The sequence below is a fragment of the Chiloscyllium plagiosum genome, unplaced genomic scaffold (genome assembly GCF_037043375.1).
Source record: "Chiloscyllium plagiosum isolate Xiang-an unplaced genomic scaffold, Cpla_swu_hap1 HiC_scaffold_36, whole genome shotgun sequence".
In the NCBI taxonomy this organism is placed as follows: domain Eukaryota; kingdom Metazoa; phylum Chordata; class Chondrichthyes; order Orectolobiformes; family Hemiscylliidae; genus Chiloscyllium; species Chiloscyllium plagiosum.
In genome coordinates this window covers 46,389,309-46,417,024 of record NW_028270174.1, presented here as the reverse complement: position 1 = coordinate 46,417,024, position 27,716 = coordinate 46,389,309, and the positions used below count along the sequence as shown (strand labels likewise).

At 41.4% G+C, this 27,716-nt stretch overlaps 1 protein-coding gene across 2 annotated transcripts in view; it reads right to left on the bottom strand.

Moving 5' to 3' along the window:
* The window catches only part of glrbb (glycine receptor, beta b), a 228,152-nt gene that overhangs the window by 84,661 nt on the left and 115,775 nt on the right, over nucleotides 1-27,716 (bottom strand). For both annotated transcript variants that reach the window (XM_087979820.1, XM_087979821.1), the window contains exons 5-8: nucleotides 25,558-25,787; nucleotides 25,372-25,454; nucleotides 12,302-12,442; nucleotides 8,077-8,229 (exon numbers count right to left, since the gene is read on the bottom strand). In XM_087979820.1, coding sequence (XP_087835946.1) covers nucleotides 8,077-8,229; nucleotides 12,302-12,442; nucleotides 25,372-25,454; nucleotides 25,558-25,787 — 607 coding nt within the window. The remainder of the gene's footprint in view (nucleotides 1-8,076; nucleotides 8,230-12,301; nucleotides 12,443-25,371; nucleotides 25,455-25,557; nucleotides 25,788-27,716) is intronic.

The following is a 27,716-nucleotide window of genomic DNA, read 5'->3' as shown; positions in this document are numbered from 1 at the left end:
CACTCCTCCTGTGGCCAGAGCGAATTTGAAAATTAATATCAGAAGCCCAACAATCTCCTCCTTTTCTCCCACAGCAGCCTGTGATGCATCTCATCTAGTCAGAGATTTATTATCCACTTTCAAGCAAATACCTCCCCCCCTCTCAATATTAATTTGTTATTGCAGTCCCTCTCTCTGATGTCTAGACCTATACTGTCCTTCTATATTGTGAATACAAATGGAAGTACTCACTTAAAACTTCATCTATGTCCTTTGGTTCCATATACATATTGCCACTTTGATCCCTAATGAGCCCTACTCCTTTCCCAAGTTAAAACAAAGAACTATTGATGCTGGCGATCTGAAACGAAAACAGAAATTGCTGGCAAATCCTGCAGTCTGGCAGCATCGTTGCAAGAAGGCAGACTTAGCATTTCAAGTCTGGTGGCTTTTCATCAGAACTGCAGTTCACCAGCAATTTGTGTTCATGTTCCTTATATTTTCTCAGTTATTCTCTTGCTGCAGATATACAAGTACTTATAAAATGGCTTTGGATTTTCCTTAATGTTATCATAGGATCCCTACAGTGTGGAAGCAGGCCATTCACCCCATTGAGTCCATACCAATCCTCCAAACAACATCCCAACTAGATCCACCCCTCTACCTTATCCTTGTAAGTCTGCATTTCCCGTGGCTAATCGACATACACATCCCTGGACTCTGTGGGCACTTTAGCAAGGTCAATCCATTTAACCTGCACATATTTGGACTGTTGGAGGAAACCCATGCATACATGGGGATAACGCACAAAGTCCACACAAACAGTCGCCAGAGGCTGGAATTGAACGCTCTGAGGCAGCAGTGCTAACTACTAAGCCATTGTGCCACCCTTATGGGATTTTTCATGTTCTCACTCCTCTCTCCCAATTTCTTTTTCAAAGAAACTCCTTGCACTTTCCATATTTCTCTTGGGCATTCACTCTCTTGAGCATTTAGTATCTACCACAAGCTTCCTTCTATTTCTTGGCCAATCCTGCACATCCTTTGACATCCAGGGCTTTCCGTGCCTGTTAGTCACATTCTTCACCTTTATGGCGCTGTACTTTCACTATTTATGATTCTGAATGCTATTCAGTGCTTTGATGTGAATTTTCCTGCAAGTAGCTGCTCTCAGTTCACATTAGCCTAATCTTGTCTTACTTTAATAACAGTTCAACTTTATCTCTAGATCTTCATGAATTGTAGTCAATTTCAATGAAAAGCTCTCCTACTGCCACATCTACCACTTGCCTGCTTTTGTTTCCTAAAATTAGGTCTAACACTGTCCCTTCTCTTGTAAGACTTTTTACTTCCTAGCTTGAAAAGCTTTCCTGGATAGATGTGAAGAAATCGAACCCCTCTAAGCTTTTAAGACTTTGTCTATTCCAGTCAATATTGCGTAAATTAAAATCCCCTATTATTATTACCTTATTGTTTTTACACATCTCAGATTTGCCTACACATCTGTCTTTCTGTCTTCTTCTGACTGTTTTGGGGTCAACAGTACATCCCCTGTTTAAGTTGTAACCATATGGCAGAAAAGATTGGAAGGGGATATTATTAAGATCCATAAAATTATGAGGGGCATAGATAGGGTAGATGGAATCAAAAGCTTTTCCCCTTGATGGAGAGATCAATGACTGAGGCATAGGTTTAAAGTAAAAGGCAGAAGGTTCACAGGAGATGTGAGGAAAAACATTTTTACCCAGAGTTTGGTGGAAATCTGGGACTTACTGTCTTTAAAAGGTACTAGAAGCAGGAACTCTCAACATTCCAGGAGCATTTCTGTGTGCAGTTGCGATGCCACAACATAAAAGGATCTTGGCTAAGTGCTGGAAAACAGGATTTGAATGATAAGGTGATTGTTTTTGACTTAGGTAGACATGAAGGGCCACTTTCTACTCTGTAGATTTCTATGACTCTATGACCTCATTTGAGGAACCTTCTAAAATATCATCCATCCTTACTGCAATAACTGAATTCTTACCAATATTGTATCCCTCCTCATCTTACTGTATCACCTAAAGGTTTGATATTCCAAATTACTGAGTTGCCACTCCTGTGCATCACTACACCATACCTCTGTAATAGCAATGATATCACATCCCCATGTGTTAATCAATACCCTCACAACTCATCTGTTAAACTTGCAAGATGCTGTGCATTAAAATAAATGGCAATCAGCTTTGCCATGCTCTCTTGTGCCTTGGTTATATCCAAGGACTAAGACGGAGGGCTTGATATTCCTGAATCACTGTGTTCATTTCTGGGGAAGGTGAGAGCTGTACAAATCTAGCAGGTTGCAGAATGGGAATAAGATCCTTGCAGAGGTGGGGGAATTATGGTTGCAGTTGATGGGAGTTTAAACTAATTTGCCGGAGGATAGGATTTGGATTTAAGGCAAATGGTGCCTTGAGGGCGATTTTGCAGACATGAGGAAAAAGAACCTCCAGGTTTCTCGACTGACATGGAGGTTCTTTTTCTTCATGTCTGTAAAATCACCCTCAAGGCACCATTTGCCTTCATTGGCAGGAAGCGCTACCTCACTGATTAGCTTGAGAACCAGGAATTGGAGCTGGACCGTCATTTGGAAACACAACTGTACTTCTGAGAGGCTCAGAATTACAATGAGAGCATGATTTTAGACTTGGTCAGCCGACTGCTGTCAGAGAAGGAATGAGTGACCATCAGATAGGCACCTAACTCAAGAACAGATTTTCTTGTGGGAATATGGACAGTCATTCAGACTGTCAAGTGCATCGAAGACTTCGCACATACTGTAAATCATAGAACATACAGGACTTGGCTCCAATGCCATATCTCATGAACTAACTCCATCAATAAACACATCGACTTGGATCCCATCTACCTTCCCCTGGGAAAACAACAGAAATGACATCACCCACCTTCAGAAACCAAGACCGATAAATAGAGAGGCGAGACATACCACCAGCACTTCAACGGAGACTCTCACTGATGATGTTACCTTGTCATGGTGACGAAACATCTGAAAACAAACCTTCCAGCTCAGTGAGCTAACTTACAAACTTAACTTCTTTTACGTTAATTTTACTCTCCTTCCCTTAGTCTATAGTGGCTTGGTTACTTTATTATGTTACTCCCAACTTTACTTATTTCTGGTGCTTTATAATACAGATTTCTAATTTACAGCAATTCACAGATGGTCCCTAACAGTAGTTTCTTCCCAAATAATGAACATATAGATTGTGATGTAACTTCTATTTTTTTCAACAAGAACTGAATGAAGGACATTGTTCTTAAACTGCTTCATCACAATGCTGACTGCAGGACACACTTCCATACTGCTTCACTGTGATGTTGCTGTCAGTAACTCTTCTCCTCTCTTGACACTTTGAGAAGAGACTGAATTGACATGGGAGTGGCTGACAAAGCCTGACCAGACTTGCTGCAATCAAGGAAGGCCTCAAATTGTTAAAAGTTTATGCAATTAGTTAGGCAGTGGTATTTGCAAGTAGAATGATATTCCTCTGAGCAGTTTCTAGAGTTGGTACAGTTTGTTAACTGACTGGACTTTGACATACCTGCAAATATGTAGCCTTGACCAGAAAGAGGCAGAACAATCTTAGGGCTGCCCATTGTTGAAACAGTACAAGTGGTTCTCAGTTAACAGAATGGCTGGGAAAGATCTTTAGCTGAAACAGCAGCTTCTATATTCTGATATGGAAAGTTACACGATAAGCTAGAGTGAATGTAGCTTTCATAGGAGGCGGATATCCAAGGTAACAAGGTTAAGATAACAGATGGTCTTGTAAAATGCATACAATATAGAGTCCTGTAGAATAAAAGCAAATACAGCTGCTTCTTGCACAGAGACAGTTTGATAAGGAACATCCTTGAGAAGTGTTGATAGTAGCCTCTATACAAAGTTCGGTATACATCATGGGATAGGAGGGAATGGTCTGACCCATATCAATTAAGACTCCCAGGTAATTATAGTCACTTGTCATATATCAAATGGAGCATTAAATATATAGACATTAAGGGATTTAACAGTATTCCTGTGGATATTCAGACTCAGGCAGATAGAAGACCTCTTCCTATCAGCTGGGGAATGTTATATAATTGGCTATTCCAGTTTCTTGTCAATGGTAACCCCCAGGATGTTGATATCAGGGATTCAGCAACCACAATGCCATTGAACTGTCACGCAACATTGGTTAGAATGTCTTTTGATGAGGATGGTAATTTTGTGGCATTTGTGTGGTGAGAAGGTTGTTTGCCACTTTTCAGTCCATGCCTGGATATTCCATAGGTCTTGCTGCAGTCGGTCATGAACTACTTCAGTGTTTAAGGAGTTATGAATGGTGGAAAGTGAGGACTGCAGATGCTGGAGATCAGAGCTGAAAAATGTGTTGCTGGAAAAGCGCAGCAGGTCAGGCAGCATCAAGGAGCAGGAGAATGAAGAAGGGCTTATGCCTGTGCAACCTGTGTTAGATTCCCACTGACTCCAGTTTTGTTAGGGCCCCTTGATGCTACCTTTGGTCAATTGTGGTTTTGATGTCAAGGACTGTCACACTCACCTCTTCTTTGGAATTCAGTCCTTTTGTCCAAGTTAACAGGAGGTAGAAGATTTTTCCTGAAGAAGGGCCTGTGCCCGAAACGTCGAATCTCCTGTTCCCTGGATGCTGCCTGACCTGCTGTGCTGTTCCAGCAATAAAGTTTCAACTTTGATCTCCAGCATCTGCAGACCTCACTTTCTCCTCGTAGAAGATTTTCAACCTTAAAAGGCCTAGGAAAATTAGCCTAGATAACACAATCTAAATAATGTACAGCTCTTTGTTAATGGGCACAAAGCAAGATTTAAACTTGATACAGCAAAAGCTGTCAGATTCTGTCAGAAGCTCAATAAAACCCAAAAGAACTATGCATGTTGTAAATCAGAAACAAAAACAGAAAGTGCTAGACAGGTTCAGCGGGACTGACAGCATCTGTGAAGAGAAATCAAAGTTAATTCTGATTCTCTTCACAGGTATTGCCAGACCTGCTGAGATTTTCCAGCAATTTCTGTTTTGGTTCCTATTAGATGCTACGTAGTCGCTGAGACCAGGGCTTTTCAAGATTTTCCCAATTTAGCTCTACAGACCAGAAGCTGCCTCAATGGAAGTCTGAAGTTGCAGACTGCAAGGCTCCAACATAAAGTACAAAAAATTTCACAAATCCTTCTAAATTAATGCTTGTGAAGCCAGGAAGTTGCACAGTTGTGCTGCTTCAATATTCCCTGGTGGTACAGAAAAATCTACCAGATCTAGATCATTTTCAGGCAGTCCCTGTGAATGATGTTCCACACCAGTCAATACAAGGAGGCGACCCAAACTGTATATTGCCAGTCTAGTGAGCTGGTAGATAAAAACATAGACCCGGTCACTACTGTGCGTAGCAACCAACCCTAACAGGAGACTAGGACCTCGTGCTCCTCCTCCAAGGGATAGAAAAAGGTAGCGTCTGCCGAAACATCATGAATTCTGTGATCAGTTAGATGAAGAAATTCTGGACTTGTACAGTTCTTCAAAGAGAAGCGTGATGATGAGCAGTTAAGATGCCACAGAGGTGGTACAACCCAATGCAGCCACAGGGCTCTTCAAGAGCTTGAATTATCAAGAACATTCCCTTGGAGAATAAGTTTTCCGTTGTATCCATAAGCAATGAGGAACCTCCGGGAGGAGCATTCAACTCTATTCCAGATAGTGACTGGAGTTATTTACGGGTGCCAGAAACCGGAGAAACTGAGCAACAAACTGGGATGACAGCAATTTCTGAGCCCAATCCAGAGACCTGAGGGGGCAATATGAGTATGTCTCAAGTCCTAGAAGGCTTGCCACATGCAAAATACAATCTACAGTACCATGTGTGAACAGGGAGCCTGATTGAGTGTCCAAAATCCTGAATGACCACCTTTGTACAAACCCAAAAAGTATCAGAGGTGAGCCAGACAAAAAGAGATGAGAAAATATCTGCAGAACCTGAGCAACACTGAAGGGAAGAGGATCACTGAAATCTACTTCGGAAAATCATTGGAAATGTTACTCTCAAACTGAGCATCAGGCCTAATCAGGTCACTTACTTAAAGATTTCAAGGCACAAGTGTGCTTACAGAGAGCAAAACTCATCAGTTCACCAGCAGTGACAGCATAGGGTATGACAGAAGCTTTCTGAGATGCACCACAGAATCCCAGCACCACAGCAGAGGGCTCTTTATAAATCAATCCTGACAAAGTGGTACACATTGCAGCCATAGGGGTGTTGGAAGTAGAACCCCTTCTTACCAGACATATGAGACAATGGTCACTTAAGCTAGACAGGAAAAGTCCAGTCAGATGTGGCCAAATACCAAGTGAAGTAGACACAACTGGTTTATTCCATCACTTGTCACTTTACAGGAAATGTAAATATATTAGTAATTAGAATGGGAAAACATTTAGGAACAGGATGAGTATTTGGGGACATGTGTAATAAAAGGCAACAGTCATCAATAGCACAGTGTATAATATACATAATTTAGTGAACATTTCTGGTTGCCAAGACCTATGCTAGATCCATCTCTTTGCATGATGTTTAGAACAGTTAGGTCTTGTTTTCTTTTTTAGTTTCTAACTTCTGATGACATTGTAATAGGCCCTTTTTACTTTATTGTTTATGTTACTGGTTTCAATATAGACTCCAAAAATAGAATCTCCCTCCTACATTTCAATGCTATCTTCAGTTGCATTAATTTATCCATTATTTGTATAACAGGTTAAGCAACATCCCCTTTGTAACTCTCAGTTGCAACTGTAGAGAATGCTGCCTATTCCTCCAATTATTAAATGTCAGCATCTCTATCTGGACATTATTTGTTAGACAAAAATATAGTCTCTAGCATCTTCTTCTCTATCTCTCTTTAGGTCCCTTTCTCTTCTGACTCAGCCAACAGCAAGGGGAATTATTCTCATTGGATTCGAAGGATAGTTAACTTGTTATGCTCACCAACACCTCCCCTTACATAAACACATAAATAAATTGCTAAAGCCTATTGTATACCACATACATGGACAAATGCTATATATAAAGCTATAAACTAATATAATTCATTATCTTATAAGGCAAAACAGTAAAAACAGTGGAAAAGAAATAACTAATAATATTTGGATTCACTGTCCCCTTACATTTTTCTTTTAAGTAATAATCAATGAATACCTGTATATTACCTGGAAATTATAGATAGGCAAAGATCGCATGGTTAGTCCTTTGAATAACCACTTAATAACCACAGAAAAGGCAGAGTCTATTCCACATATTCAAGTATAGATTCTGCTAATAATAATACCACTACCTTTCTATTCAAATTTTCTAAATCTTCTAAGAATCACTGTCCATGAAAATGAAATTTCTGGCACTCAGAATTGGACAATGAACAACATCCTATTTTTAGATTAGATTAGTTTAGTTATAGTGGAAACAGGCCCTTCGGCCCAACAAGTCCACACCGACCCTCCGAACAGCAACCCACCCAGACCCATTACTCTACATTTACCCTAACACTACGGGTAATTTAGCATGGCCAATTCACCTGACCTGCACATCTTTGGACTGTGGGAGGAAACCGGAGCACCCGGATGAAACCCACGCAGACACGGAGAGAATGTGCAAACTCCACACAGTCAGTTGCCTGAGGCGGGAATTGAACCCGAGTCTCTCGCACTGTGAGGCAGCAGTGCTAACCACTGTGCCACCCACCCTTGTAAGAGAGTATTTAATTTGGAACTTATCAATCATAACTATAATCAATTGAGTTTGAATATACAACTCTCATGCAAGTAGTCTGTTGTTTTTTCCTCAAAAAGTGTAATTGGTTCACAGAATTATATACTGTTCTGATTTCACTTCTTTGAAACTCCAACTTATCAAATGACCTGTTACAAAATGTGTTTTGTGATTAAATATGCAATAGTACATTGGTCAATAACATTTGTGGAAATGAATAAATATTTTCTGCAGTAATGGATCATGGATTTGATTATCAATGCTAATTCCATTTACCTAAAGGTACTCTTGCAGCACTTGCATCAGGGTTTATCCAAAATGACAGCCATGATAGGACAACTATCAGAAGAGTTGGAGCATAAACTCCCATCATGTAATATCCAACTTGTCTTCTTAATGTAAATATCACTTCCACACAGGTGTAATATCCTTTAAAAAAAAAAGTAGCAAATTAAGTGGTGGAATCTTTCCTGCAGAAAAACTGAAATGCTTAATGGCAATATTGCAACTGATACACAGTCAGAATGAAATTCAAAAGCTAAAAGCATAATTCAATTGATCCCATTTTTAATTTCAACAATCTTTTAACAAGCTGATCAATGACGTTAATAATGTTAAAATATTCTAATGGCGGTACATTATTCCGAAACATAATGGCGGTATGGTTTACCATAACACAAAACGACAGACTTTTTCAGGTCGTTGAGATTAATGTAACAGCTCTTTCAAAGAACCATCACAGTACAATGGGCACTGTGGCCTCTTACTCTCCTTTATCATTCCATTCTATGACACAATACCATGATAATAATACAAACATGCATCTCTATTAGTTACATTGATTAGTAAGTAAAGTGATCCATCAATAGCCAGAAAAAGTTATATTTTGTTGCAATAAAAAAAGGTTAGACCTCATTGTGGGCCTTCTTCTTGGAGGAAAACAGAGAAAGAATGTAAAATTTGGTTACTGGCCCTATACCCCAAGAACACCTCAAATATAATCAACGCAATATCAGCCTTAGCTAATTTTTAGATCTCTGCTGTGGCTTTTAAGAGGAATTAGACCCCTTATATATGTTAATGCCTGTTAGTGCCTTTTTTTTTAAAGAGAATGCTTACTACTGACTGAACCAACTCTAGTATATTGTTCTGCTTACTTGTTTTAAAACTTCACATGCAGCTTCAAGGCAAGACTGAAAAGGAAATTATCTTGAACTGGAGCCAATGGTGCAGTTGGAACTTTTTCCAACTCCACAGAATTCCTTGAAGTTGTTCTCACCTTCACCGTCCCATTCTACCTCAACTAGGAATCCGCTACGAGTCCAGTATAGGAGGACACTTACCAAGCTATCACAAAAACATCCACTGAAAGATTTTTTCAGTAATCGTTATCAATGGTTATCAATCAGCGTAATTGAGCTCCAGGACCTAATCCTTATTATTCTGCAGATCCATCTCCAATGATACTCAGGTCATATTTATTATTCTAATGTAGGCTATCCATTTGTTTACTTTGTTGCGACTACTACCTGCATTCAGATGTAAAGTCCTTGTTTATTATTTTTATAGCATTTAGTCTTGACTGTTGGGTGTTATGAGCTTTTTCACGTCTTCTCATATTTATCCGTATGAAGGATTGGTTCAGCTTCAATGTGCTCAATTCGGGCCCCACACTTTAGTGAAGGTGTGAAGTATGAGAAAAAATATGGAAAAGATTCACAACAATTATTCCAGGGATGTGGAAAACTGTTCCTATTTGTGAAAGGTTCAAGAGCAGATGGCACAGCTTCAAATTCATTGGCAAAAAAAATGACATGAGGAACAACCTTCTCATGCTGTAAATGAAACTGTGAGTCGGGTCTAGATAAATTATCAGGTCTTTCAAAAGCCATCATCTGAAAAGAAAAAAAAAAATCAGGGGAAAGGCAGAGAAATGTCACTTTCAGAGGGCCGGAAAAGGTACATTGGGCTGAATAGCCTATTTTGGTTCTGCACCCTTCCATGACTCTGAAATATGATGATTCTGGCACTCATTTTGTCATCATAAGCATATACACCAGTAATGTCACCATAGTTCCATAGGGTTGCTCTCTCACTAGAGAAACATGATTCATGGTGAGTTTAACTTCACAGGGACCTTGCCTCAGGTGAGCGGCAAAGTTGAGAAGGTGAGACTTCCATGGTAACCTCAGCTGGTATGGAACTGAACCCATGTTATTGGCATCACTCTGCATCGCTTCCCACCAATCCAGCCAACTGAGCTAATCAAACCCAGAAGCATACAGAGCCTATAAGATGAAGATATGTAGCTGTCCATAACAACATTGAAAATATCTATGGCAATATCATTTGGAAACATTAAAAAACTACATAATATTGTGTTGTGCAGTTAGAACAGCAGGTTAGCTCTCCTATTAATCAGCATGCCACAATTGTTCAAAATACAATATTCATCCAAATAGTTATGAGTCATTGCCTTTCACAGCTGAGTCTTGTCATCTGAAGACCTTTCCATGAGAAAGATACTGAGTGCAATACCACTGAGAACAATGCTCTGACTCTTGTTAGTGTACATAAATGACATTATTTCAAAAATGCCACCAGTTAAACATCTTGGAGCTATAACTAATCTGTTCATCTGCTGCTAGCCAACTGCATTTACTGCTTATTTAAAAGTACTTTTAATTAAAATTAAAATGGAAATCCCAAAGTTAACAGCTTGTGTGGAAAGTGACTTTAGATGCAAGCCATCATTTGGGACAATCTGTAAATAATTTGTCTTTTCTGAATTTAACTGTTACTTGGCCATATTGCAGTTATTGGAACACTGCACTGTTTTTTTAAAGAGCTTTGGGCTTTTGCCTGAAACGTTGATTTTCCTGCTCCTTGGATGCTGCGTGACCGGCTGTGCTTTTCCAGCACCACACTGATCTAAACACTTTTTTTTTAAAACTCAGGTTGGGACTTTTTTTGATTATATTTCAAGAAGAGTAGCTCCTTATATGGTTATACAGTTTAAACCTTTTCTTAATAATCTTTACAGCTTTTCTTGAGTGAGTTTTGTTTGCAATAATCTAGATTTTTATTTGTTACTGACAGAACCTGCCTGATTTGCTTCTATGATTGAACTGTATATAAAAAATTAGTCTGATAAATATTTAGTAATATCACCTCTCCCTTTTTAAACTCAGACTTTGTTGTGGAGGAGTGAAACAAGGAAAGGAATCAGTTTGTCCCTCCTAGCTCAGTGTTAAATGTTTCTCTTTTTAAAACCTCAAGAAAATCTGTTTCATTATTCTATAGTCACAGCACATTTAAACAGTTAAACATTTACTGAAATCGTAATATATCCTTTTTTTGAAATAAAAAAACTTCTTGTTGTCTGACAAGGGTTGGAAAACAATGGAGTCATTTCTCATGGTTTAAACAATACACACTCCTCATCAGTACCTATCTTTACAATAAGCATTTAAAACATAGAATAACTTCAGTTCAATGTAACACTGAGCTTATTTTTGCTACTAAGTACATTCTGCTATTAGTTTAAACTTCCTAAAGTATTACTGAGCTTAACCACAAAGATGGAAAAAGAATACAATACTTCTGTACTCCTCTAAAGGTAATTAGATTTCTAATAATATTTTGTAAAATTAGAAAAAGGTCCCAGTGATCTTATGGAGAACTTTATTAAGTGCAGCGAACAGTTCTTTGTTTGTACTTTGTCAACCATCTTAACACTGAAGGCTTTCGAGAGATTCAAAGATTTTGGAGCCTGAACTGGGCACCAAGGCTTGAAGAGCATGTTCCAGAAAACCCTGCCCACTTTGACACTGGAGCTGGGAGGGTGCAGTGACGAAATGTGAAAAAAACATTTGAATATAAATCCTTACACTTCTTGACAAGGACAAAATGGACATTCATTTCATCTTTAGCCAATTTAGTTGGGGAAAAATATCTCCTTAAAATTGCTGCAGCTTTGAAATGATGTGCAACAATTATCATATAAGTGCTTAACAGATGTTTATACAATTCCTTAGGCTGCTATTTTAATGGAGCCATTAACCTGCTTACTTTAATGTTTCAAGTAAAATATTAGGCAAAGGAATTGGATGCAAACAGGTTTCCCTTCGAGTATTTACACAAGATGAATTCAGAGCCTTTGATGAGACTTTTTATGTAATATGGAATGTCTGAGGAAAATTGAACATCAAAACAAGCTGAAATTTGATCATAAAGAAAGTCTGTTCCAGCTCAGTCAGGATGTGCCCATATATTTCTTTTTAACAATCTGAAAATGTTTAAAGTGACAGCATGTTTTTCTTCTGTTGCAAATGGATTTTAACTTCAGTTGCTCAGATTGGAAAATATTCCATGTGTCACACACTGAAACCACATTGTGCCTCAAAACTTGAGACTTGAGTAATGTAGCCTCTATGCAAAGCATACACCTTCAAAAAGTTTACAAAATGTAGCTTGTAAATCTAATGTGAATAATTCTCACCAGTGCCCTTATAATACTTTGTGCAGTTTCCATACTCAATATCTTCCTGTTTAATATCAAACTGTGGCAATGCAATTTGCTCCATCTGAACAGGGTCTTTAGATTGCCAGATGAATCGAAGATCATCTGTGGTGTAGCCAACTGCAAAAGAAAAATAAAAGAATGCAATTGATGAATTCGGTGCATCTATTGGAAATTTGATACATATCAGTAATCATGATGTTCTTACATTAAAAAAAAAACAGAAATTGCTGGAAAAAGCAGGTTTGGCAGCATCAGTGGAGAGTTGAGTCAAGTATGTCAGTTCGTCAGAACAGTCATATTCGACTCAGGATATTAACCTTACACAGGTGCGGCCAGAACTTCTGATTGTTTTCAGAACCAACCATAATTTGGTTTGATTGAATGTCCTGATGTTCTTGTTGAGAAGAAGAGGAGAAAGAAATTCCTGCTCATCTTTGCCTGTGTTTATCTCTTGAACCTAATTCTGGAGTTAATGTAAATTCTCATAATTCGGGTGGGAATCAGGAACTACAGTGCCTCAGGGACACCTAGATCAGATGACAGACTTGTTTAAATACTTGAAATTTTGAATCTTGTCACATTTTGACAATGCGTGAGTTTTGTTGAGTGTCATGGAGAGTTTCTAGGTGAGCACTTTGGGGACAGTGACCACAATTCGGTGACTTTTACTCTAATGATGGAGAGGGATAAGTGTGCACTGCAGGGCAAGAGTTATAGCTGGGGGCAGGGAAATTATGATGCGGTGAGGCACGACTTAGGATGCGTGGCTTGGAAAAGTAGGCTTCAAGGGAAGGGCACAATTGATATGAGGAGCTTGTTCAAGGAGCAACTATTGAGTGTCCTTGATAAGTATGTACCTGTCAGGCAGGGAGGAAAGGGTCGTGTGAGGGAGCCGTGGTTTAATAAGGAATTGGAATCCCTTGTTAAATGGAAGAGGGCGGCCTATGTAAAGATGAGGCGTGAAGGTTCAATTGGGGCGAGTGAGAGTTATAAGGTAGCCAGGAAGGATCTGAAGAGAGAGCTAAGAGCAGCAAGGAGGGGACATGAAAAGTCCTTAGTTGGTAGGATTAGGGAAAACCCAAAGGCTTTCTATAGGTATGTCAGGAATAAAAGAATGACTAGGGTAGGAATAGGTCCAGTCAAGGATAGTAGTGGGAAAATGACCTGGAGGAGGGGCTAGAAGGTTGGGTGAGCAAGTTTGCGGATGATACGAAAGTCGGTGGAGTTGTTGACAGTGAGGAAGGATGTGTCAGGTTACAGCGGGATATAGATAAGCTGCAGAGCGGGGCAGAAAGGTGGCAAATGGAGTTCAATGTAGCCAAGTGTGAGGTGATTCACTTTGGTAAGAGTAACAAAAAGATGGGGTACTGGGCTAATGGTCGGATACTTGGTAGTGTGGATGAGCAGAGGGATCTTGGTGTCCATGTACACAGATCTCTGAAAGTTGCCACCCAGGTAAATAGTGCGGTGAATTCGGCATATGGCGTACTGGCTTTTATTGGTAGAGGAATTGAGTTCCAGAGTCCTGAGGTCATGTTGCAGTTGTATAAGACACTGGTGCGGCCACATCTGGAGTATTGTGTGCAGTTTTGGTCGCCATACTATAGGAAGGATGTGGAGGCACTGGAACGGGTGCAGAAGAGGTTTTCCAGGATGTTGCCTGGTATGGTAGAAAGATCTTATGAGGAAAGGCTGAGGTACTTGGAGAAAAGAAGGTTTGGGGGTGACTTGATAGAGGTGTACAAGATGATTAGGGGTTTAGATAGGGTTGACCATGAGAACCTTTTTCCGCGTATGGAGTCAGCTATTACGAGGGGGCATAGCTTTAAATTAAGGGGGGGTAGGTATAAGACAGATGTTAGGGGTAGGTTCTTTACTCAGCGAGTTGTGAGTTCATGGAATGCCCTGCCAGTAGCAGTGGTGGACTCTCCCTCTTTATGGGCATTTAAACGGGCATTGGATAGGCATATGGAGGATAGTGGGCTAGAGTAGGTTAGGTGGGCTTGGATCTGCGCAACATCGAGGGCCAAAGGGCCTGTACTGCGCTGTATTCTTCTATGTTCTATGAAGCTTTAGTGAGTTTTCTCACACTACCATCCAAAATTGTTTCACTGACAATCTGCCACACCCCCATGGGTACTCCAAGTGTCTGATGCTAGTTGGATTCTACCAGTCATTGTACTCAGAAGAACTTGTCACTCCCAGGATATTCCACCATCTCTGTCACCAATTCCATCTTTCAAAAGCTGTTGTGCACTCAGACAAGCACTGTCAGTCCCCAGCTGCCCTGCACGGCTCCTGACATTTGTCCTGCACTAATTAGAGAAGATAAAATTTGCACCCTGCTTTGTGGACAGGTACTTGGAGGTCCTGGTAAATGGGATGGTACATAGTTGTGATGTCCCATTCCCCTGTATCAACAGAAGAGTCTACCCCATCAGACCCTATCAGCCCATCAGTGAAGGAATATCAGTGGCCTTTTCCACCAGCATTAAGTGCCATCATATTCTCTCTGCTACCCCTCATTCACTCTATATTTGTTACTGTACCTGCCTACCATAAAGATGAGGCTCCACATCTTTCACAACTGCATGCAGCATACTGACTCTCACCCACACAATTCCACAGATGAGTAACCCGCCATGCCCCGTGCATTGCTTTTTCATTGCCTGCAGCACCGTACCATCTTTCCCCGACCTGCACTAGCACTAACAACTGGGAGGGGAGTATAGGAACAGAGAACCCATAAAGTTCACATAATTGATTCTCTGAAGGTGGCCAGGCATATTGAAACAGTTTGAAACAGAAGGCTTATAGAATCCTCTCCAAATCATTGGTAAGACCACATTTGGAGTATTGTGTTCCGTTTTGGGCACGTCGTTTAAGAAGGATGTTAAAGCCCCAGACAGAGTACGAAGGACATTTACGAGAATGATTCCTTGTATCTTAAAGTCCCTCATTCCAGGTAAGATTAAAGAGTTTAGGTTATTTTCCTTGAAGCAGGGAAGATTAAGAAATGACCTTATCGAGGGGTTCAAAATTATCCTAAAGGACATAGTTCTTAGTCCGAGTCTGTGGCAGGTGGTGAGGGAACCAACAAGAGGGAAAAATGTACCTGACCTCATCCTTACCAAACTGCCTCCTGCAGATGCATCTGACCATGACAATATCAGTAAGAATGACCACTGCATAGTCCTTGTAGAAATGAAAGCTCACCATCACATTGAGAAAAACATCCATCAGGTTATGTTAAGTGGGACAGACTTTGAACGGATCTAGCAACTCAAGACTGGGCATCCATGATATACTGTCAGCTGTCAACAGCAGCAGATTTGTATTCTGGCACAACCTGCAACTTGTCGAGAGTGTGGTGCAGGAATGAAGGGCTTATGCTTGAAACGTCGATTCTCCTGCTCCCCGGATGCTGCTTCATGGGCTGTGCTTTTCCAGCACCACACATATCTCTCATTCAACTATCACCATCTACCCTAATTCAATGGAGAGTGCAGGAGGGCAATGCTAGGAGCAGCAGCAAGCATACCTAAAAATGAGGTGTCAACATGGTGAAGCTACTAAACAGGAAAACTTGCATGGCAAATAGCATAAGCAGTAAGTGATAGAGAGAGCTAAGTGGTCCCACAACCAATGGATTAGAGCTAAGTTTTGCAGCTCTGCCACATCCAATCATGAATAGTGTTGGACAATTAGTAACTCACTGGAGGAGGTGCTCCACAATTGTCACCATCCTCAATGATGGAAGAGCCTAACACATCAGTGCCAAACATAAGGCTGAAGTATGCGCAGTAACCTTCAGCATTAGGTGCGGAGCGGATGATCTAACTCAGCCTTCTCACTTCAGCCAATTCGATTGAAACCATGTGATTTCAAGAAACAGCCGGAAGCACTGGAAAGGCTATAGGTCCTGTCAACATGCTCGCAACAATACTGAAGACTTGTGCTCCAGAGGTTGCACTCCCCTAGCCAAGCTATTCCTGTATAGTTACAGCAGTAGCATCTTTACCCGACAATGTGGAAAACTGCCAAGTTATGTCCTTTACACATAAAGCAGGACAATCCAATCCAGTCAATTACTGCCTCATCAGTCTACTCTCCATCATCTGTAAAGTGATGGAAGGTGTTATCAACAGTGTTAGCAAATTACACCTGCTCAGTGATTCCCAGTTTGGCTTCTGCAAGGGCCACTCAGCTCCTGACCTCATTACAGCTTCAGTTCAAATACAGACAAAAGAGGTGAATTCCAGAGATGAGATAAGAATGATAGCCCTTGACATGGAGGCTACAATCCACCAGGTGTGCCATTAGGGAGCTGTAGCAAAACTGGAATCAACGCGTATTGGGGGCTTACAGGAGGTCAGTTGTCTCAGTTCCAGGATATCTCTACAGGAGTTACTCAGGATAGTGTCCTAGTCCTAACAGCTGCTTCATCAATGACCTTCCTGCATCATAAGGTCAAAAGTGGAGATGTTTGCTGATGATTGCACAATGTTCAGCACCATTCATGACTCCTCAAATGCTGTAGCAGTCAAATGCAAAATAATCTGGACATTATCTAGCCTTGGGCTAACAAAAAGTAAATAACAGGCAATGGTCATCTCCAATAAGAGACAATCTAACCTCCACCCCATCATTAACCCCCCACTATCATCATCCTGGGGGTTACCATTGACCAGAAAGTCAACTGGACACTCTACATAAATACAATGACTACAAGGGCAGGTCAGAAGTTCAGAATATTGTAGCAAGTCACTCAACTCCTGACTCCCCAAAGCCTGTGCACTCTCCAGAAAGCAAAAATCAGGAATATGATGAAATACTGTACACCTGTCTGGATGGGTGCATCTCCAACTTCACTCAAGAAGCTTGACACCATCCAAGACAAAGCATTGATTGACACTGTATCCACATGCATTCACTCCCTCCACCAATTATACAGCAGTGGGTCCTATGGCAAAAATTCACCAAAGATCCTTAATCAGCATCTTCCAAACACATGGCCACTTCCACCTAGGAGGACAAGGGTGGCAGATACTGGGAACACCATCACATTGCAAGTTCACCTCCAAGCCACTCACCATCCTGACTTGGAAATATATTGCTTCCTTTTCACTGTTCAAAATCTTGGAATTCCCTCCCTAAGGGTACTGTGGGTCTATCTGCAGCATGTAGAATGCAGTGCCTTAAGAAGGTAGCTCTTCAAGGACAGCTTGGGACAGGCAATAATGCTGGCCAGCCAGCAACGATGTTGTGCCGAACATTTGTCCTAGCTCAAGCACCTATCCATGTACCTATCCAATTGCTGCTTAAAGGTCACCAATGATTCTGACTCTGCCACTCCCATAGGCAGCACATTCCATGCCCCCACCACTCTCTGGGTAAAGAACCTACCCCTGACATCCCCCCAATACCTTCCACCCTTCACCTTAAATTTATGTCCCCTTGTAACACTCTGTTGTACCCGGGGAAAAAGTTTCTGGCTGCCTACTCTATCTATTCCCCTGATCATCTTATAAACCTCTATCAAATCACCCCTCATCCTTCGCCGTTCCAATGAGAAAAGGCCTAGCACTCTCAACCTATCCTCGTACGACCTATTCTCCATTCCAGGCAACATCCTGGTAAATCTCCTCTGCACCCTCTCCAAAGCTTCCACATCTTTCCGAAAGTGAGGTGACCAGAACTGCACACAATACTCCAAATGTGGCCTTACCAAGGTCCTGTACAGCTGCAGCATCACTTCACGACTCTTGAATTCAATCCCTCTGCTAATGAACGCTAATACACCATAGGCCTTCTTACAAGCTCTATCCACCTGAGTGGCAACTTTCAAAGATCTATGAACATAGACCCCAAGATCCCTCTGCTCCTCCACCTTACTAAGAACCCTACCGTTAACCCTGTATTCCGCATTCTTATTTGTCCTTCCAAAATGGACAACCTCACACTTGACAGGGTTGAATTCCATCTGCCGCTCCTCAGCCCAGTTCTGCATCATATCTAAGTCTCTTTGCAGCCGACAACAGCCCTCCTCACTATCCACAACTCCACCAATCTTCGTATCGTCTGCAAATTTACTGACCCACCCTTCGACTCCCTCTTCCAAGTCATTAATAAAAATTACAAACAGCTCCTTCTTAAAGGAGCATTGCCAAAAGTTTGATTTCCTAACTTTTGGTACAAACAGGCCACAAACCTCTCTTTTGATTATTGAGTTATTAAAACTGGTCAAATCTCTTTTCATAACTAATGACATATAAAATATACAGTAACAGCAATTGCTTCCACGCTGTCGCCGTTTAATTGATATTGAACAAAATGAACCAAATTATCCTGGTCCCCTGGTGGAGGAAGTGGAAGGGACAAAAACACTATTATAATTTATTAACAGCACTTTCCCACTCTGTGAGAGGTTTCACAACACCTTGTTGAGAAAGCAAACTTTTTGCCTGCTGCGTGGGAGTAGATAAGCTAACTCAATTGTTAATGTTCCAATTGGGGCAATTTTGTGGTCCAATGGCAATTTGCCAGTGGTGCTGATGGTTTGCCATGTATCAACTCCCTGGAAGCAGTCTCTGCAGGTGTCTGGGAGGATCAACAGAGCCAGAGACTACATTGTCAGAGTTGGGGGCTGCAGGCAGGTATGGGTTCCCCAGCATTTCAACGAGCCAAGTGAAGAGGAATCTTCCTCCATCATACAACCTCTGAAATATTTATTTACATTTGTGCCTCAATTTTGAGGCGCACTTATGGTCCCCTACCTATCAGCTTTCCAGCAAATGCCTTACTCACTCTGTGGGATTTTAGAGGTGCCAGATCAGTCAGTGATACGATGGCACTTCCTACCATCCTCTCTCAGATGAGTGTGTTGACGAGCCAATTAAAAGGCCACCTCTGGGAAATAATTCTGGGAAATGGCTCCAGACATATGGACTTGGAGCACTCACTTCGTCCTGGAGGGCTTAGGAAAACCCTGCCCTTTAAGCAACTTTGAACATAAATAAATCAAAATTAAAATATATTGTGAATCATGTCAATAATCTTTCCAGATTTAAAGCTGTGGGATAGAAATTACAGTCAACTGATATTAGTGGAAAATATTTAATGCATATTTTTACTTGGATATTTCTTTACTTAATGTTTTTACAAATAGATGATTTAAAATTATTTAAAATACAATAAGGACACATTTATCTGTTAGAATGACCACAGTAACTTCTAACTTCGCACAGAATTGTTTCAGTACAAAGGAAGCCTTTTGGCATGTTGTTTCTATCAGCTCTTCAATAGAGCACTTAGTGCCACTTCCAGGTTTTCATCCCATAACTCTGTGTATGATTCCTTTTTGGACAATACAGAGGAACCTCAACTATCCAAACGAGATGGGCGCGCACTATTTCATTCGGATAATTGATTATTCGGTGAATTGATTTCCTCTGCGGCTCGGAGTTTTCTGGCAAGTCTGCTCCCCGTTCAGGAGACTAGGCAGCAGCACATTGCCCACGAGTTCCCGTCTCCCGCCCATACCCCAACACCACCCCCACCCCTGCTCCCCCATCACCCTGTCCCTCAATCCTATCCGCGCCCAACCCCAACCCCATCTGGTCCTGGCCTGTTCTTGGCAGCATTTCAGTGAGCCGAATACATTTTTAATCATTGTACCTAGAAACAAAAGATGTGATCAGGGTTGAAACAGCTCTTTGACGTCATGTTTCTATCAGGACCTTGAGATTCCCTTTCGATAATCCGAAATTTGGATAATTGATATTCATTTTCTGGATTAAAGGTGCTGGAAACGCACAGCAGTTCAGGCAGCATCAGAGGAGCAGTAAAATCATCAGGCCTGATGAAGATCTTTTGCCCGAAACATTGATTTTACTGCTCCTCGGATGCTGCCTGAACTGCTGTGCTTTTCCAGCACCACTAATCCAGAATCTGGTTTCCAGCATCTGCAGTCATTAATTATCTGAATATCAATTATGTAAAAACAAAGTTCCTCTGTAATGCAATTCCCTCCTGAATTCCTTAATGTAATCTGCTACAAACCACATTCACACTCTCAAAGGTTTACCCGTTGGAACATGAAACAGTTTCTTTTCAGGTCTCACATTCCTCTTTTGTCGATTACATTAAATCCACACCCTCTTGTTCTTTATTCTTTCGCCAACAGATGGCAAGGTTTCTCCCTTCTACTCTGTTCAGACCCCTCATGATTGAATACCATCAAATCCTCTCTCTACCTTCTCTACTCCAAGGAGACCTGGCCCAACATCTCCACCCTGTCTACATAACTGAAGTTCCTCATCCTTGGAAACATCCTTATGAATCTTTTCTGCACTGTCTCCAATGCTTCCACATCTTCCTTTAAGGAAGGCAGCTAGAACACAATACACCAGTTGAGCCAAATTAGCATTTCACAGAAGTTTAACATAACCTCTTTGCTGTTGTGGAGGGTTTAAACTAATGTGGCAGGGCCATGGGAACCAAGCAAGGTGGTTAGTGCACAGTAAGGAGGTAGGAACTAAAGCCTGTAACGAACTAGAAAATGAAGTCAGCGTGACTAAGGGGAATAGTAGGCAGGGAGTGGAATGATGAATGCAAAGGGACTGGTGGTCTGAGGTACATTTATTTTAATGCAGGAAGTGTAGCAGGTAAGGCAGATGAACTTAGGGCTTGGATTAATACCTGGGAGTATGATGTTATGGCTATTTCTGAGACTTGGTTGAGGCAAGGGCATGATTGGCAACTAGATATCCCAGGATACCGATGCTTCAGGTGGGAGAGAGAGGGAGGTAAAAGGGGTGGAGGAGTTGCATTACTGGCCAGAGAGGATATTACAGCTGTGCTGAAGGAGGGCACCATGAAGGATTCGAGCAATGAGGCAATATGGGCAGAGCTCAGAAATCGGAAGGGTGTGGTAACAATGTTGGGGCCTCCCAACAGCGAGCATGAGGTAGAGGTACATATATGTCGACAGATTATGGAAAGGTGTAGGAGCAACAGGGTGGTGGTGATAGGAGATTTTAATTTTCACAAAAGTGACTGGGATTCACTAAGTGTTAAAAGGTTTAGACGGAGCAGAATTTGTAAGGAGCATCCAGCAGGACTTTCTAAATCAGTATATAAATAATTCAACTTGGGAAGGGGCCATACTGGACCTGGTGTTGGGGAATGAGCCAGGCCAGGTGGTTGAAGTTTTAGTCGTGGATTACTTTGGGAACAGTGATCACAATTCCATAAGTTTAAGAATATACTCATGGACAAAGGCGAGAGTGTTCCGAAAGGAAGAGTGCTAAATTGAGGGAAGGCCCAACTATAATTTAGCAGGCGCTGGGGAATGTGGATTGGGAGCAGTAAATCCACATTGGATGTGTGGGATGCTTTTAAAGAGAGGTTGATTAGAGTGCAAGATAGACATGTCCCTGTGAAAATGTTGGCAAGATTAGGGAACCATGGATGACAGGTGAAATTGAGGGGTGAGCAATGAGGAAAAAGGAGGCATATGTAAGTCTCGGTGACTGAAAACAGACAAAGCTTTGGAAGAATATCGGGAAAGTAGGTCCAATTTGAAATGAGGAATTAAGAGGGCTAAATGGGGTCATCAAATATCTTTAGCAAATAGGGTTAAGGAAAATCCCAAAGCCTTTTATTCGTAGAAAAGGGACAAGAGGGTAACTAGAGAAAGGGTTGGCCCATTCATGGACAAAGGAGGAAAGTTATGCGTGGAGTCAGAGAAAATGGGGGAGATTCTTAATGAGTACCTTGTATCAGTATTCATCCAGGAGAGGGACATGGCGGATGTTGAGGTTAGGGATAGATCTTTGATTACTCTAGGCCAAGTCGGCATATGGAAGAAGAAACATTGGATATTCTAAAAGGCATTAAGGTGGACAAGTCCCCAGGTCCGGATAGGATTTATCCCAGGTTACTGAGGGAAGCGAGAGATGAAATAGTTGGGGTTTTAACTGATATCTTTGCAGCATCCTTGAACACGGGTGACGTCCTGGAGGACTGGAGAATTGCTAATGTTGTCCCCTTGTTTAAGAAGGTTAGCAGCGATAATCCAGGTAATTATAGACCGGTGAGCCTGACGTCAGGGATAGGGAAGCTGCTGGAGAAGACACTGAGGGATAGGATCTACTTACATTTGAAAGACAATGGGCTTGTCAGTGATAGGCAGCATGGTTTTGTGCAGGGAAGGTCATGTCTTCCCAATTTAATAGAATTCTTTGAGGAAATGACAAAGTTTATTGACGAGGGAAGGGCTGTAGATGTTACATACATGGACTTCAGTAAGGCGTTCGGTAAGGTTCCCCATGGTAGGCTGATGAAGAAAGTGAAGTCGCATTGAGTCCAGGGTGTATTAGCTAGATGGACAGAGAACTGGTTGGGCAGTGTGAGACAGAGAGTAGTAGTGGAAAGGTGTTTCATAAAATGGAGAACTGTGACCAGTGGTGTTCCACAGGGATCCAAACTGGGACCACTGTTGTTAGTGATATACATAAATAATTTGGAGGAAGGTACAGGTGGCCTGATTAGCAAGTTTGCAGACGATAGTAAGATTGGTTGAGTAGTAGATAGTGGAGGGGACTGTCAGAGAATATGGATAGACTGGAAAGTTGGGTGGACAAATGGCAGATGGAGTTCAATTGGCACAAAAGGGTGGTGTTGCAGTTTGGAAGATCCATTTCAAAAGCGAACTATATGGTAAGTGGAAAAGCCCTGAGGAAAATTGATGTACAGAGAGATCTGGGTGTTCAGGTCCATTGTACCCTGAAGGTGGCAACTTGGTCGATAGAGTGAACAAGAAGACATACGGCATATATTCCTTCATTGGATAGGGTTTTGAGTATAAGAGTTGGCAGTTCTGGTTGCCACTTTACCAAAAGGATGTGGATGCTTTGCTGAGGGTACAGAGGAGGTTCACCAGTATGTTGCCTGATATGGAGGATGCTAGCTATGAAGAGAGTTTCAGTAGATTGGGATTATTTTCATTAGGAAGACAGAGGTTGAGGGGTGATCTGTTTGTGGTCTACAAAATCATAAGAGGCAAGACAGTGGGGGACTCAATTACTCAGGGTCACAATTTCAAGGAGAAAGGGGAGACGTTTAGGGAGATATGCATGGAAATATCTTCATGCAGAGTGTGATGGGTGCCTGGAATACGTTGTCAGTGGAGTTGGTAGAGACTGGCAAGATAGCGTCATTTCAGATGTATCTAGATAGATCAATGAAAGGGCAACAAGCAAAGAGATACAGATCCTCGGAATATAGGCAACAGGCTTAGATAGAGGATCTGGATCGGTGTAGGCTTGGAGGGCCATAGGGCCTGTTCCTGTGCTGGAATTTTCTTTGTCTTCTTTGTTCTTTCATTTGCTGCTCATTTCATCAGCTTGACTCCATCCTCTGAAGTTCTGCACCATCCTGCTCAAAGTATGCAATGCCTTCAACTTACATGTCATTTGCAAATTTTGAAATTGCGCCCTTTATATCAAGGTCGACATGATATATTTCAAGAAGATCAGGAGTTCTAACACCAACCTCTGGAGACATCAACTGCAAAAATTTCCTCCAGTTTGTAAAACATCCTTTAAGCAATATGGTTTCCTTTTACTTAACCAATTTTGCATCCACACTTGTGCAGCACTATATCAACTGCATTTGGAAGTCTCACACCCACCAGATCAGCAGCAATGCCATGATAAACTTGTACTTTCTTTGTGCTCAAACTCTCTCTTATTTATAGAATAGAGTTCCATACAAAAGTACAATTAAAACAAAGAAGATTCTCCCAAATGTTCCCCCTTTAACAAAACAGATAAAGTTTGCAGGGTACCTTGCCTGAGTTACTTTTCCTGATGCTTCAGTCTACATGATAACTTCTGAAATCATTATCACATTCAAACATAATTCAGTCCTCATCTGGCATCCACCTACAAATCTTCACTAGTGGGGTGACTAAACTGTGATCAGTGTAGGAACTCAATGTGATTATGGGCTTCTTTTCACATGAATGTACAGATCACATAGAACATAGAACATAGAACAATACAGCACAGTACAGGCCCTTCGGCCCTCGATGTTGCGCCGATCCAAGCCCACCTAACCTACACTAGCCCACTATCCTCCATATGCCTATCCAATACCCGTTTAAATGCCCATAAAGAGGAACAGTCCACCACTGCTACTGGCAGGGCATTCCATGAACTCACGACTCGCTGAGTAAAGAACCTACCCCTAACATCTGTCCTATACCTACCCCCCCTTAATTTAAAGCTATGCCCCCTTGTAATAGCTGACTCCATACGTGGAAAAAGATTCTCACTGTCAACCCTATCTAAACCCCTAATCATCTTGTACATCTCTATCAAGTCACCCCTAAACCTTCTTTTCTCCAATGAAAACAGCCCCAAGTGTCTCAGCCTTTCCTCATATGATCTTCCTACCATACCAGGCAACATCCTGGTAAGCCTCCTCTGTACCTGTTGCAGTGCCTCCACATCCTTCCTATAGTATGGCGACCAAAACTGCACACAATACTCCAGATGTGGCCGCACCAGAGTCTTATACAACTGCAACATGACCTCAGGACTCCGGAACTCAATTCCTCTACCAATAAAAGCCCGCCATATGCCTTCTTCACCGCACTATTTACTTGGGTGGCAACTTTCAAAGATCTGTGTACATGGACACCAAGATCCCTCTGTCATCCACACTACCAAGTATCCGACCATTAGCCCAGTATCCCATCTTTTTGTTACTCTTACCAAAGTGAATCACCTCACACTTAGCCAACAGTTATACACCAATGAAGATTGTCAATTCAATGTTACCAGTTCACTGCCCACAGCAAGAATAAAAATGAACCCTTCTGGCTGAAATGTTCCTTTATCAGAATGACAAAGACTATTAGTTTTTAAATGAGACATCACATTAAAAAGTTAGGTTAACTAGCTATATGTAAACAGCAACTGTCTGCAAGTCAAAAACACTCATACATCTATCTTACAGTAAATGTCCAAGAAACATACAGCTTTCCAGTTGAATCTTGCAGTGTTGCGTATCCATGGGAAACAGCGTCAAATCAAGTGGGCATGAAAGAGTTATTGACAACCTGAATTATGACAAAAAAAGGAAAACATCATTCGGTTTTCTCAGTAATCAATATTGAGTGTTTTCAGCAAAAGCTTCTTGTGTAGTAGTCAGTTTTCTCATACCTCATGCTCAGCAGTACATCACCATTGCGGAATATAAAGAGAAGGATGTTATCTTGCGTTACATCATGAAAATTTGCATTCTTTTCATTTGCAAAAAACAAATCTGGTTTCCACAAACATTTGAACATTTTGGGATCCACGGTCAGTGTATCCGAACCTTTAAAATCTGTTGGCAGTTTAAGTCGAGGATCATTCCATTTCTGTCTCAGGAATATATTGACTCTGTAGTCCTATTAGAACAGAAGACTGAGTCAAATTAATTGCAAGTGAAACAAAACACAAAAATAATAGAAAATTTCATAAATCTAAATCGGGTGGCACGGTGGCACAGTGGTTAGCACTGCTGCCTCACAGCGCCAGAGACACGGGTTCAATTCCTGTCTTGGGCAACTGTCTGTGTGGAGTTTGCACATTCTTCCCAGTGTCTGCGTGGGTTTCCTCTGGGTGCTCCGGTTTCCTCCCACAGTCCAAAGATGTGCAGGTTAGGTGAATTGGCCAGGCTAAAATACCCGTAGTGTTAGGTGAAGCGGTAAATGTAGGGGAATGGGTCTGGGTGGGTTGCTCTTCGGCGGGTCGGTGTGGACTTGTTGGGCTGAAGGGCCTGTTTCCACACTGTAAGTAATCTGATCTAATCTAAAGTTTGAAATACACAGCAGATTGATCAGCATCTGAAAGGACTTCTCATTGAAATGATCAGAATTCTTATTTACCATCATGATTGCTAAACTTTATAAGGCAGTTATGTTCTGGAATATATCTCTCACACAATATAAAACAGACAGTTATTCAGAAGTGTGCTCAAAGAAATGCCTATTTGATTTGGGATCATAGCTAACTTGTGAAGTTAGATCCAAAATTGACTGAATGGTAGATGGTACAGTGTAGTTGTAGAAAGCTATTTGTGTTACTGGTGGTCAGTGTCCAGTAGCACACCACAGGGATCAGTGCTGGATTCCTTATTGTTTCTGTCTGCATCAACATAGATGAGACAGCATGCTAAGTAAATCTGCAGATAACATTGGCCGAATGGTTCATAATGAAGATTAAGATCTGAGGTTACAGGAAGTTATAGGCAGGTTGGTCAGATCAGCGGCAGATGGAATTTAACCCTTTTAAGTGTGAGGTATGAACATTGGAAGAAATAACAGATGAGGGAGTACTCAATGAATGGCAGGACAATAGGAAGCACAGAGAGATTGTTTGTCCACAGATCCCTTAAGGCAGCAGGGCAGTTAATGAGGAAATTAACCCTTTATCAGTCATGACACCGATTATAGGAGCAGGGAGGTTATATTGGATTGTGCAGAACATTGGTCAGGCCACATCGTGTGCAGTTCTGATTGCCACACTGCACGATTATTGTGATTACACTGGAGGGATGCAGAGAAAATTCCCCAGGATGTTGCCTGGAATGGAGCATTTTATCTGCAAGAAAAGTTGGATATACTTGGATTATATTGTTAGTAGCAGAGAGGTTAAGGTGTTACCTGATTAAGGGGTGTAAGATTAAGAGGCTGTTCCCCTAAGTTGAAGGGTCAATAATGAAGGAGAATAATTTTAAATTGAAGGACAGGAGGTTTGGGTGGATTTGAGGATTTTCTTTTCCACCAGAGAGTGGTGGAAATTTGGAATGCACTGTCAGGGAGGGCAGTAGAGGCCGGAAGACTCTCAGCCCCTAAAACGTACATGGCGAACACTTGACATGTTATTGGCATTCAAGGCTATGGACCAACCATTGGAAAGTTGAATTAGTGTGGACTTCATGGACCTTTTCTGTGTTATATGATTCAATGAATGGGAGGCTGAAATATGTAATTACTTTAAAATATTTTGGAAATCTTTACTTACTTATTAGAAATATTTGAAAAGGATTTTGAGTCGAAAAGTGTGGCGCCGGAAAAGCACAGCAGGTCAGGCAGCATCCAAGGAGCACAAGAATCAATGTTTCGGGTATAAACATCTTCCAAGGATTTTATGAATTTGTATCACATTTGTAACAATTATAATACACTTGGAAGCAATACTAACAAGGCAGCAGTTACATTGCAGAAGCAATGTGATTTGTTTTTATTCATTCACAGGATGAGGACATCACTGGCTAGGCCAGCATTTATTGCCCATCCTTAATTATGCAGAGGGTAGCCAAGGGTTAACCACAT